Source organism: Prunus dulcis, chromosome 2 (genome assembly GCF_902201215.1).
Source record: "Prunus dulcis chromosome 2, ALMONDv2, whole genome shotgun sequence".
Classification (NCBI taxonomy): Eukaryota; Viridiplantae; Streptophyta; class Magnoliopsida; order Rosales; family Rosaceae; genus Prunus; species Prunus dulcis.
Window position 1 is genome coordinate 955,067 of NC_047651.1, and position 12,686 is coordinate 967,752.

The following is a 12,686-nucleotide window of genomic DNA, read 5'->3' on the forward strand; positions in this document are numbered from 1 at the left end:
AGAGAGAGAAGGCTTGGGTTTCCTATGAGAAACAGTCGCTTACAGATAAATTCTTGGCTTGGTATGAGAAGCTTGTGGCATAGGAGTTGAGCATTCATGAGTTTAGCATGAGAGAGAGAGAGAGAGAGAGAGAGAGAGAAGGCTTGGGTTTCCTATGAGAAACAGATGCTTGAAGTAAGGGGAAGAGAGAGTTTGATTGCTCTATGGATGCGTGTTTATGGAAAGAGAGGAAGAAGATGAAAGCATAGGTGGCTTTAGCATATTTCCAGCAGCTTGACGAAAGCTTCGTCAAGCTCCTAGGTGATTTGACATAAAAGAAAATGGGAAGTAATGGAAGAACAAAGCTTGAAATCGAAGGGTTCCAGAGATGAAAGATGATGCTTGCTCTTTCTGGATATGGGTTTTGAAAGAGAGAAATGAGGAAGATGGAAAAACAAAGCATGAAATTGAAAGGTTCCAAAGGGGATGCTTGCCTTGAATGAATTCTCACGGTTTTTGGGAGGCTTGCAGCGACCTAAGTGAGTTGTCTTTGCTTGGTAGAAAGTGGCTCCTTTTATAGGCACTGAAAACCTTAATTTTATCAAGCCACCCTCTCACATTTTCCTTCACTTTCTTCCATTCCATCTTATTTGGTGAAACTTCCCTAGCCTGAGCATGTAGGCATGAAGCTTTTTGGAGTTCCAAGGTCCTCAGTCAGCTGGACTTCTCCATGTGGGTGAGGAGCCACCCACTTTTGTTTCTTGTTTTCTTACCAAAGCTTGAAGAGGAAAAAATGGGTAAGGGTGCTAGTCAAAAAAGGTGATCAACACATAGGTTTGCTTGGTTTTGATGGTTTTGACAGATATGCTGGATATTTCCACGATGCTGGGCAGGGCTATTGGTATTTTGTTTACAGCGGCCTGTGAGTTTGCTCAAGGTGCTGGATATTTTGGCTGATGTGGGATTTCTCCAAGTGTTTGCAAGTCATTGGATATTTTCCTAAGCTATTGGGCCACTAGGTTTTCTCTCATGCTTACCCATATGTTTGGGCTCAAGGAATGAGCTTGAGTTTTAGTGCTCCTAAGTAGCCCAAAACTTCCACTCCTTTGACCATCAATGGGCCTTGTGAATACTCGTAACCATCCATACCACAACCCGCTCAGCAAGTCCCAGGCATTCGCTTGGCTTGGGCCCACTTAAGCTTGTAGCGTAGCATATTGCTTAAATAAGGATTTTCCGCTTGGTGTTGTGCTGGGCCGAAAATAAATTTGGACCAAACTTTGGATTTTTTGAGCCTCAACAGTTATTATACAATGTACAATAATATGGTTTCCAAAGTATTTTTCTTGCGAACAATATACAAACTTATATTGTATTAACTTTCGGAGCACACACTTCATGTATAAAACTTTTCAGCTTGTGAAAAATGAGCTTGATTTGCAGACTAGAAGTCTTAGGTTCAAACCCTCATGACTATCACTTATAAGTTGTACTAAAAAATAAAAATAAACAACTTTTCGGCCTTATTTAGTGGCTCGACCTAAATTGAATTGAAATTTAGCCCAAGTTAGTTTTTGTGAGTCTTATTCATCATAATAGGACTTGTAATGTGTTGAATTCTTATCCATTTTAATAAGTTCAATTCCAACAATTATAAGTTCGACAAACAAATTGCACCGGACATTGGTCAAATTCAATTGAAATAGAGTACATAGCGAGCCACCAAACGAAATCTTCTTATATAGGAGAATCTAGACATCTTCAAATATTATGGGGAAAAAAAAAAAAATCCTCCCATATCAAGAATTAGTTCATGAATAATAAACATTGATAAGTACTCCATCCATCCTGAAGGGTCCATCTTGCGGTTTGCATGATTGGTCAATGGCCAAACCATCTTGCGGTTTGCATGATTGGTCAATGGCCAAATACCCTAACTTTTTCCCACCACATAGGATAAGGAAAATCTTAAATTAAAGATAAGAAAGACAAGGAAAGAACCACACCCCTCTATCCAATCCCATCCCATGGCTACCATGTTCTCCCCCTCCACCTTCTTCTCCACCACCACCAGCAACACCCCCAATACCACCATCACTTCTCCAAAACCACCTCAAACTCCACCACCATCCAAATCCCACCTCCCCATCCCACCCTCCAAACCACTCCTAACTACCTTAACCACCGCATTAACAGCCACCGCTGCCACGGCCGCCATGCTAACCGCCACTCCACCCTCATTAGCAGACTCCACAGCAGCAACAACTTACCAAGTCTACTACGGCACTGCCGCCAGCGCCTCCAACTATGGCGGCTACGGTGGCAACTCTAACAAGAAAGACTCCGCCGAGTATGTCTATGACGTGCCAGATGGTTGGAAAGAGCGTTTGGTATCGAAAGTCGAAAAGGGTACATATATACGCTACTATATACATTTGTTGCGATGCTTAATTATATATAAATATTATGTTATGAGACTCTGAATTTAAATAGAAAAAAAAATGTGACTCGGTTACTATTTGTTGATGAACAGGTACAAATGGAACTGATAGCGAATTTTATAACCCGAAGAAGAAGTCAGAGAAAGAGTACTTGACGTTCCTTTCTGGGTTTAGGCAACTAGCACCAAAGGACTTGGTACTGAACAATTTGGCTTTATCAGATGTGAACTTGCAGGACTTGCTAGCTAGCGCGGACAATGTGAAGTCGGAGGAGAAGAAGGACGAGAAGGGACAAGTTTACTACGTGTATGAAATCGACGGCGTTGCCGCTCATAGTTTGATTTCAGTGACTTGTGCTCAGAACAAGCTCTATGCTCATTTTGTGAATGCGCCTACGCCTGAGTGGAACCGTGACCATGACATGTTGAAGCATGTTCATGAGTCTTTTAAAACTATTGGCTCCTTCTAGTTTGCGTTGATGCCTTCTTTTTCTTCTAACAATGTGGTTCTGCTGTGCACATTTGAAATACAATATAGATTTCAATTATGAAATAAAAAGACTTCTGAACCCACCTGTCCATGTGCCTTCTCATCTGCTTATACAATTTTATAAGTGCTGGAGTTGGGGGAAAAGAGCCAAAGGAATTTGAAGTAAATCTTTTCAGATTTTATGTGGATGGGTGGTTGTTAGAATTTGGAAATGAGATTTGTAAATGTAAGTGCTATGAGTTATGTGAGGCTTTACATATATAGCTTAGCTTCTGCATATATGAGAAACTCCCTGTTAATCATATTCGTCTACTTCAACCATTTTCGAACACCTCATGGCATTATACGTGTGTTCGAGGCTTCTATTGTTTATGTACGACTTGATTTCTCGTACAGTGCCCCTTATTTTGAATGACTTTCGTTTTCTGAAGTGTCCAAATTGATCTAGCAAAATGATGAACAATTGGTTGAATGCCAATGTAGTTTTGATGGACTTCAAGTTAACCAAAACAGAGGATTATTTCAAATTTCAATGGAATCTGATCACATCCATCAAAGCAAAGTTGAATGCAAAAAAGAAATTGCAAAATCAGATTGGTATGGGCATTTGTGAACCATATAACATACTCTAAATTAACAAGTGATGATACATTAATTATTTGAAGCAACTGAATTGTGGCGAACTAATACAAAGTGAAGCCATCATCATAGGAAACATGGCATCCCCTTTGACAAGGTGTGGCATTTTCATTATACTCTTGACAACAGCTCCATCTCTTCTTCCAATTCCCACTTCCAGTGTTTGGTCTCTTGCTCTTCTCATTCCATCTGTACACAATCACTCCAGACCTATCACTCCACTCTCCATCAATCCCTTGGTGTGGTGGGGCCATTGCAAATAATCCCTTCTCTCCTACACAATCCAAAATCAATAAAATGCGCTTATTCAAACCTGAGTTTACTATGAATCGTGACACATTATTTGGCAAACAAGTTTATTGTTATTATCGTTATCATTCAATCACAAGGAAAGATACTTTTAGTAGGCCTCACATGGTCCCAATGAGCATGTGGGGGAAGAAATCAAAAGGCGAAGCATGTGAATTTGTGATTTGTATATTACCGGTGGTGTGGCCATGAAAGGAGCAAGCGGTAGGGGAATTGTCTTTGTCTGTGTAGAGGGTGTTGCACCTCAAGCACCGCTTCTTTGTTTGGATTTGGGATGTGCTTGTTTTGCCGTCGCTAATATTTGAGCACAGCTTCATCTTTGAGCCATTTGATGTCCTGCATAAGAAGCTTTGAGGAATACCCAGAGCCAGAGCCATGAAAAATGTTCTATTCTTGTGAGAGACAGAGAGAATTACTGAAATGAAATTGGGGTACCAGAAAGGGGGTGGCATGTTTCCTATGCTGATGGCTTCACTTTTGTGGTTGAAAAATCTGGGTCAGCCCATTTTTATTGGCGGTACTAAATAGCCCAGTTTATAATCTTTTTTTTTTTTTTTTTTTTTTTTTATTTTTTAACAAAAGAAATTTTAAGAAAGGACTTAAATAGAGATGTGGGCTGATTGGGTTTTCTTTAATGGGCTAACTGTCTTCAAAGGTTTGTGTATTATATATGTAAACTTGTCTTGCACTCCAAGACTTAAAAGTCTTGTGTATCAAGTCGGATAGATAAAATCTTGTATATATATTGAGTGGCTGATCAATGGAAGATGAACTCATTTTTCTTTCATCATTTCCTTGTCATGGTTCTTTCACATGGAGCATAGCCGAATGGTTCAATAGCTTTTGGAGAGGAAAAAGCCCAAAGCAGCCCCAACCCACTTCGTAACTGGCAATGGCTTCTTACGCAGTATACCATTCCACTCATTCTATTCAAGCTCTCCACCCCAAAGCACTCCTTGCCCACGAGAGGAAAAAGCCAAAAAAAATCCTTGATCGACTAATTTACCCACCAAACTCCCCTCATCTAATATCGTTTTTTGAAAAATACTCGATCTGCTGATATAAACTTTTTCCAATGCTCACCTCTTGAAAATACAACGTGCGCCAATTCATTTTATTTGCACATATATTCACTTGTTTGAATCACATCTTAGAATTCACCCATGACATTTGAAAAAATGTAACCTAGCGGTCATAGTGGTTGTTTTTATTACTGAAAGTAATTAGATAGTACAACGGTGAGCATGTGTCTAATGTAAAGATGAAGATCAACGAGACTTGTAGCTCGAGTGGTAGAGAATTTCTCCCACACCCTTTTCTACACCCGAAAGGAAAAAAGGAAAAAGTTCAATATACTTTTTGGGTTTAGGGCACAAGCATATGTATAAAAAAAATTTGAGCCTAGCCCAATACATCTCCCAAGTTGGGCTAACCCACATTACATAGTCGTTACGGCGACGTCTACTTTGACTAAGATGTGATTCAAAGATGTGAAATACGAACCGTCGGATCCAAAGGTTAACGGCTGTGATTTCAGTCGTACAACACTTGTTCTCTTTGGAAAGGTCAGCGGTCAGCCAATAAAAGGGTAGCTTTGCTGCTCCCAAAAACTCGTCTCCTCCACACACAGTCTCTGTCTTTGAGCATTTCTGCGTAGAGCTCAAAGCGGAGTCCCCCGCAGCCATCAATCGCTTCTCATTTCCTCCAAAGGTATACGAAATTCAATGAAAATATCTGCTAGTTATTTTTAGATCTGAAACTACTCTATATCTCCGTATTTTTGTTCCTCTTTCAGATCTGTGTTCTTTTTCATTTCAAAGGTAAATTATAGAATCGTTTCTATAGTTTCAAGATCTGATTGTTTTGTTTCTGTTTTTCTGCATTTGCAACCTGTTGTAGTGAAATCTGATCTACTGGATTTGCATGCTTTTAATGTTTCATTTCTGTTCATCTTTCTCAGATCTGAGTTTTTAAGTGCCATTTATGTGGTAGACTTGTTTTCATTTTCATTCTAGTTGCTTATTTGTTGATTACAGATCTGGATCCATTAAGATCTGGTCTGTTTTGGTCATTTTCAAACTTTTTGTTTTTATATTTCACTAAATTTCAAATTTAAATTTAGTTTGGATTTCGGCCCGAAGAGCGTGAGTGATAATATCGTGTTGCAATAATAAAATAATAATTTTATTCCGAGTTTTTACTCTTGGTCCAATGATCTCAGATTAATTCGCGATTTTTGATTGGGAATTTTTGGTGTTTTGAGCTTTAAGCAACTAGTTTTTATAATTGCACAATTGCGCTTAAACTAATTTGTGTGTATGTGAATTCAATTTCCAATCAGTAAGTTGCTACCGCGTTAACAAGGAAATGATTGGTTTTGATGCTAAATGCTAACACTCAAAGTAGTTAATTTGTTTAGTCGGATCCTTTGTCTACTGAAGTCATTTTTCGATGATATGGGTTTTTTTTTGTGTATACTGTCAAATTGGATTGGCATTCTTTGTACCCCGCATACATATGTATGTGATCATCTAGGTTAATGGATTGGATATTTGAAATTGGTAATTTTGTTAATGTTCAAAACCAAAAGTGGATTCCCATTCAGTTTATGTTATTTTGTATTGGATTTGTATTGCTTGAGTATATTTCTAAAAGTAATGCAACAATTTGTGAATACCAGCTAATATAGTTGTTTTGTTTTTCATATTTATTATCACATACATTTTCATTGGAACTTTATTTTCGTTATATAGAGAAAAAGAGATCATCATATCAGTTTCAAGTTGGCAAATTAATCGAGTTGATATTTCAGTATTTCTTTACTTGATGGTTAGAGCATGTTTATCTCCTCCACTTCATGAAGCTATGTGCTATATCTGAAGTGCTGATGATTTTTTCTTTCTTTAATGACATCATAATGTTGTCTGCATCTGTAACAGAAAAAAGTACGAAGACCATTAGACAGATTATAGAATATATTATTTTATAAGTACGTATATGGTTTTAACTATCTTATCTCCTACCCTTTGAGATCATCCACTAATCAAGGCTCGTCCTCTTTTGGTATCTGTCTCTATGAAAGAATGATTGATTTTATAGCTGTTTGTTTGGTGTGATTTGATGCTTTTATACAATGTTTTATGGCAGTTAAGTTTTGAACAAATAGTGTTGTTCTTTCTTGAAATTATATTTTACTTGGTTCAGGAAAGTTTGTTATTTTTCTTTCTCTGGGTGGTTTCTGTTTTTAACATTGCTTATGCACATTCTTGTAGGCTAAGTCACAATGGTTGATCAGGTTCAACACCCTTCTGTTGTTCAGAAGGTAGCCGGCCAGCTCCTTCAGCAATCTATTCAGGGATACGATAGTGGCTTCCAAAGACCAGGGATGTACCAAAGGCGTGCATATGGGAACTACTCTAATGCTGCATTGCAGTATCCCTTTATGCCAGCATGCAGAGCTACAACTGATCTATCTTTGGTTCCATCAACTGCATCCCCAATCTTTGTCCAAGCCCCTGCAGAGAAAGGCCACTTTCTTATTGATTTTCTTATGGGTGGAGTCTCTGCTGCTGTATCTAAAACTGCTGCTGCTCCAATTGAGCGTGTTAAACTTTTGATTCAGAACCAGGATGAAATGATCAAAACTGGTCGGTTGTCTGAACCCTACAAGGGCATTGGTGACTGCTTTGGCAGGACAATCAAGGAAGAGGGGTTTGGTTCATTGTGGAGAGGGAACACTGCCAATGTCATCCGTTACTTCCCTACACAGGTTTGCAATGTTATCTGTTTTAAAGTTATTTTCTTGAATTTTTTCTATTCATATGAACATTTGCTAAAATTTCTTCTTGGAATTTATTACAGGCCTTGAACTTTGCATTCAAGGATTACTTTAAGAGGCTATTCAACTTCAAGAAAGACAGGGATGGTTACTGGAAATGGTTCGCTGGTAACTTGGCATCAGGAGGTGCAGCTGGTGCTTCTTCCCTTCTCTTTGTGTACTCTTTGGATTATGCTCGTACCCGTTTGGCTAATGATGCTAAAGCTGCAAAGAAGGGAGGAGAAAGACAATTCAATGGTCTTGTTGATGTCTACAGGAAGACATTAAAATCTGATGGCCTTGCTGGTCTTTACCGTGGATTCAACATATCTTGTGTTGGTATTATAGTGTACCGTGGTCTCTACTTTGGATTGTATGATTCATTGAAGCCTGTGGTCCTGACTGGAGGTTTGCAGGTTAGTGGACTACTCTGATTCATAACCTCTTGGTTCATGGTTATATGGCCTTATGATAGGGTTGCATTTACTAACGTGGCTTGTTGAATGAATTAAGATATTTTTCGTTGCTTTTTGATTAATTATCATATATTTTGTCTGCATACGTATGGCACAATTTTTCTTATATTAGTCAGTATTTTACTTTCTCAAAATTAGAAGTCTTTTGGCATATTGTTGTATGATTTGTCTATTGTTCTGCTTGTTATTTTTGGCTTCCCCTTGTTTTACTTGGTGTCAGTTGTTAAGCATTAGAAATAGTCCTATAAAGCATTTATTGTTTTGTTGGTTCCAAAGGATCATATGTCACAATGGTGCAATTTGTTGACCTTAGCCCTTGTCTATTTTCAATTAATTGAGTCAAGGTTAAGTTGTCTTTCCCTATAATTGTTTGGATTGGCGTTGTTGACCTTATGAACTGCAATATGAATGTAAAACCTTTTGCTTTCAACCTTTTGACGTTTCGCTTGTTTGTTTGTTTTAAAAACTACAGGATAGTTTCTTCGCCAGCTTTGCCCTTGGTTGGCTCATCACCAACGGTGCTGGTCTTGCTTCCTACCCAATTGACACTGTTCGCAGAAGAATGATGATGACCTCCGGTGAAGCTGTCAAGTACAAGAGCTCCCTGGATGCCTTCAAGCAGATCTTGAAGAATGAGGGTGCCAAGTCTCTCTTTAAGGGTGCTGGTGCCAACATCCTCCGTGCCATTGCTGGTGCTGGTGTCCTTTCTGGTTATGATAAGCTACAGCTGGTTGTGTTCGGGAAGAAGTATGGATCTGGTGGTGCCTAAGAATGTAGTTCCTCCCAAAGCCAGATAGCATTATTAGATGGTGATGAAAATCTTTTTGAGTTTGAAGAACTTGTTTCGGCAAAATTTTCCTTAAAATAATTCAGTTATAGGGGAGTTAATCCCAAACCGATTTTTACAATGGGATTGAGTTTTGTTCCCATAAAACCAGATTATTGAGTGGTGGAAAATGCCACTTATCTTGGAGTTTCATTCATATGATTTGCAGGTTATTTATGTGTGTTTTTGTTCTGGCTTTTTTCAACTTTATGAAAGTCAGATACTTCTTTTTTCCTTCAATGATGTCAAATTGTTGTACTCCCAGAACAATTTGGTTGGTCTAGCAAATAATTGCTTCCGAAATTAGCATAATCTCATTATACAACAAATGCTGGTTTATGCAAATCCGTAGTGAACAGAATTCTTGGCTTTTCCGTTTTTAGTCTGTTTTAGTTTCTTTGAATCCTAAAACAAGATTTCGATGAATCGTTCCGTGCTTGCTTTTGGAAAGATTTTCTGCAAAACGATTCTCGCTTTGTTTTCTTCTTTTAAATAATTTATTTTGAATACCTCCGTGCAAACGAAGCTTAAGATGCATGTTATTGCATTCAACACCTCAACTTTGCATCAAAATCATGGGAAGATGATGCATGTCCCAGATCAGATAATTCTCTCACGCAAGGCTGTCGCTATTTGGATCGGAGAAAAACTTAATTGCAACAGGATATCACCTTAGGCTGTGTGGTATCATGGGCTTTCTTTTTTACCCTCATTGCCACTTATCCGCAAGCAAATATATTTCTAAAACATTTTCTCTGTTTCAGTTTTAGTTACAGTTTTTGCAATGCAAAATTCGATAAACCACCCAAGAACCAAAAGCCAAAATGATGTCATGTTTATCAGACGATCTTCTCTATGCCATCCATCCAAAAACCAACGAACAAAGAGATGATGTCATGCTTATCAGATGATCTTCTTTGATTTCTCATTTCAATGCACCAGTAGAGATAACGAATGCTACAAACTTACAAAACTTTTTATGATACATTCAATCTGGTACTTTGAGGTGTCGATATCTTACCCTTTTTAAGGGATTAAAATGTGTAAGTTTGCTTAATGACTACTCTGTTATTTTGCAAGGGGTTTGTAATTCAAGTGGTTAAGAGCATTTACTCATGCATCCAATGTCTTAAGTTCGTTTCTCTCTTTCTCAATATCGCTTGTATTAAAAAAACGATTAATCCATCTTCTACAACATACCAAATTTGGAAGTTAGACCTCCATTTTTTTCCTCAACATACCTAGAATCTGGTTGGTTATCCAATCTAAACCAATCCTTAGCTGCAAATGATGGTCTAAAACAAACCAATCTGTTATAAAATAAAAATAAAAAATAAAAAAAACCCAAGTAACTTTAGCTAGTGGAGTTGAGTCATCGACATCGATCGTTTGGAACAACTGTTGGGTTTCATAAAACTGTGTCTTCAAATCCCTTTTCTGTATAATTTTGACCAGCTTTTGGAAGCCCCGTGAATTCCTTGCTTGTGGTGCAAGTGCTAGCATGGTCCCTCCCCATTGAACTTCTAACATTGAATGAGCTTTTATGAACCAGATTAACCGACATATTTATGTTACGAAATTAATATAATATTGATGAACAGCGGTTTCTCTTCTTTTTATCTGTCTCCGAGTTCCTTTTTATTATGTTATAAATATTGTTGCAGTACGTCCCTGCGGTCCCAAGAACTGCTGGATTTTATGAATGTTTCTATTGGTTGAATGACAGAAAGAGAGAAAGTTGAATGCCACATTCTTCTTGTGGCATGTGGGTTCCAAATTTTAAAATTTAAGCGCACAAATTTGATTGAAAATGGAACGATAGGTTGGTGGGTTAGTATTGAATGCTTAAGTTCATCACCCACAAACCTAATAAATGCATGAGCCGGTTCATGAACGAGTTCTTTTACAAGGATTTGTAGCTTCAAAGTGGTAAAGAGTAGTTACTTTGCATTTAAAGTGATGTCTTCGAATTCCTCTCTCCTAATATCATTTAAATATAAAATAATAATTTTTTCAATAAAAAATAAGAGTTTTCAAAGACTCGAAAGTGATTTTGGAATCTATACTTTCAAAATTTTCAAAATAATCACTTATGGCCCCAAATAAGTAATACCAAATATGCATTGACTGATTTTTTTTCCTTTTTTTTCCTTTTTTCTTTTGTCAATCTCCCTTGCAATATAAATTGCTCGTGTTGTCGAGCTGTGAATCTAAAACACTCATAAACCTGATTCTCATTTGAATTTGCGGTCTTGTTCCAGAGTCTCACATTATTAGTCTTCCAAGCCGCTCCAACTTGTATTTACTTTTGCTGTTCAAATTGTTGATGAACACTTGTTGGACGATCAGAGCAGTTGGAAAGTTCAAACAAATTAGTAGAATCTTAAAAACTTCTCTAGATATCACTTTTCTGGTTATGCCTATGTATAAGACAATACATGCTTCTATATTTCTAGTGAGAATCAAATACCCGAAGATTATTTCATTGGTTCAAGTATTGACTTAATCAAGTTAAAATATTTTTCTGCAATTTTTTTTTTTAAATTTTTTTATAATGTTATAGATCTTCAGAAACAGAAAAAAGAAATGCTAAAACAATAACTCTCCAGTGGCTCAAAGGGTCAAAAGATCATTTTCTATTGAATCTTCCTTGCGTTGCGTACAAACAAAGCTTTCAATGGACCCATATTGGGGAGAATCAACCTGGTGTATACTTTTTCTTTTCAATGAAACCAACCAATGAATGAGTGCCCTTCAACGAGTTCAATTACATAATTTTGTAATGACTCAAAAGCCTCATTCAAAAGTTCAAAGCTGGCATTTAAATTTGTGGACCTTACTTAAATATACCCTTTTAGATTATGTATCCCCAGCGATTACCAATGAAATACTAAAATATTCAAAGTGTAGTTGCCCAAGAGACTTTTGAAATATTTCTAATCAAGTTACGTGCCAAGTAAGAATGACATCGACTTGCAGATCAGTATGTGTGTGAGAAAACTAACATTCCTTCAATATCATTTATATACAAAATAAATAAATAAAATTACGTGTCAACGAACTCCGAAATTAATTCTCCAGTGACTTTCTAAATAAATTCGTAAATTAAAATTTAGAGATGAGTTGAAACTATGCTCCATTTCCCCCTCCAAAAGATGCTCCATTTCCCCCTCCAAAGAGACAGCAACACATTCAAAACATTTATCCTTCTAACTTTGACCGTGCACTGTATTTATTTATGGGAGTCTTAAAGAAACAAGGACACTGGTAATTAAATTTGGTACTTCAAACCAGAGGGTGGTTGGGACCAAAGTTTGTTTACAATTGTGGGTACTTTTGTTATTAATTAAGCTTATCCTGTTTTCCACTTTAAAGCTGTTTGGGGAATAGGGACCAGAAAACTTTTGCTTTTAGGTGAACAAATTGTAGGGATCAGAAACCTCGAAGATTTTACAGCACAGTTTTGAGCTGATCTGAGCTGAGCTGTACGGCAAAGATTGAATAGAGACAGACAGGTTTGCTTCTGGTGAGTGCGGCTTGCCCTGCCTGCCCAACAGAAACAGATGTCACCGGCTGTAAAATCGGCTTTTTACCTCTGTCTTGGTCAATCACTCAATGCCAACCTCTGGTTTTTTTTCTTTTCTTTTTTCTTTTTGGTATATTCTGAGGTAAAAACACTTTCTTCTTTCTTTGTTTTCTTTTCCCCACTA

General features: G+C 37.4%; 3 protein-coding genes across 3 annotated transcripts; 2 read left to right on the top strand and 1 right to left on the bottom strand.

The window, feature by feature from the left end:
* Positions 1-1,937: 1,937 nt before the first annotated feature.
* Positions 1,938-3,240, top strand: LOC117619007 (thylakoid lumenal 19 kDa protein, chloroplastic). The gene is made up of 2 exons (XM_034348824.1): positions 1,938-2,388; positions 2,513-3,240. Exons 1-2 carry the CDS (start codon positions 2,007-2,009, stop codon positions 2,887-2,889), a joined length of 759 nt encoding a protein of 252 aa, XP_034204715.1. The 5' UTR covers positions 1,938-2,006; the 3' UTR covers positions 2,890-3,240.
* Positions 3,241-3,517: 277 nt separating this feature from the next.
* On the bottom strand, positions 3,518-4,308 carry LOC117620105. The gene is made up of 2 exons (XM_034350214.1): positions 4,033-4,308; positions 3,518-3,822 (listed from the first exon to the last, which is right to left on the bottom strand). The coding sequence occupies exons 1-2, from the start codon at positions 4,232-4,234 to the stop codon at positions 3,593-3,595; spliced, it is 432 nt and encodes a 143-aa protein (XP_034206105.1). The 5' UTR covers positions 4,235-4,308; the 3' UTR covers positions 3,518-3,592.
* Positions 4,309-5,339: 1,031 nt separating this feature from the next.
* LOC117619282 (ADP,ATP carrier protein 1, mitochondrial) lies at positions 5,340-9,216 on the top strand. The gene is made up of 4 exons (XM_034349197.1): positions 5,340-5,567; positions 7,130-7,626; positions 7,719-8,090; positions 8,623-9,216. Exons 2-4 carry the CDS (start codon positions 7,141-7,143, stop codon positions 8,917-8,919), a joined length of 1,155 nt encoding a protein of 384 aa, XP_034205088.1. The 5' UTR covers positions 5,340-5,567; positions 7,130-7,140; the 3' UTR covers positions 8,920-9,216.
* Positions 9,217-12,686: the final 3,470 nt, after the last annotated feature.

Coding starts and splice junctions, on each gene's coding strand:
- LOC117619007 (XM_034348824.1), top strand. CDS start 2,007: ATGGCTACCATGTTCTCCCCCTCCACCTTCTTCTCCACCACCACCAGC. Junction 2,389..2,512: donor GGTATCGAAAGTCGAAAAGG/GTACATATATAC, acceptor GTTGATGAACAG/GTACAAATGGAACTGATAGC.
- LOC117620105 (XM_034350214.1), bottom strand. CDS start 4,234: ATGGCTCTGGCTCTGGGTATTCCTCAAAGCTTCTTATGCAGGACATCA. Junction 3,823..4,032: donor CTTTCATGGCCACACCACCG/GTAATATACAAA, acceptor TGGATTGTGTAG/GAGAGAAGGGATTATTTGCA.
- LOC117619282 (XM_034349197.1), top strand. CDS start 7,141: ATGGTTGATCAGGTTCAACACCCTTCTGTTGTTCAGAAGGTAGCCGGC. Junction 7,627..7,718: donor TCCGTTACTTCCCTACACAG/GTTTGCAATGTT, acceptor AATTTATTACAG/GCCTTGAACTTTGCATTCAA. Junction 8,091..8,622: donor TCCTGACTGGAGGTTTGCAG/GTTAGTGGACTA, acceptor TAAAAACTACAG/GATAGTTTCTTCGCCAGCTT.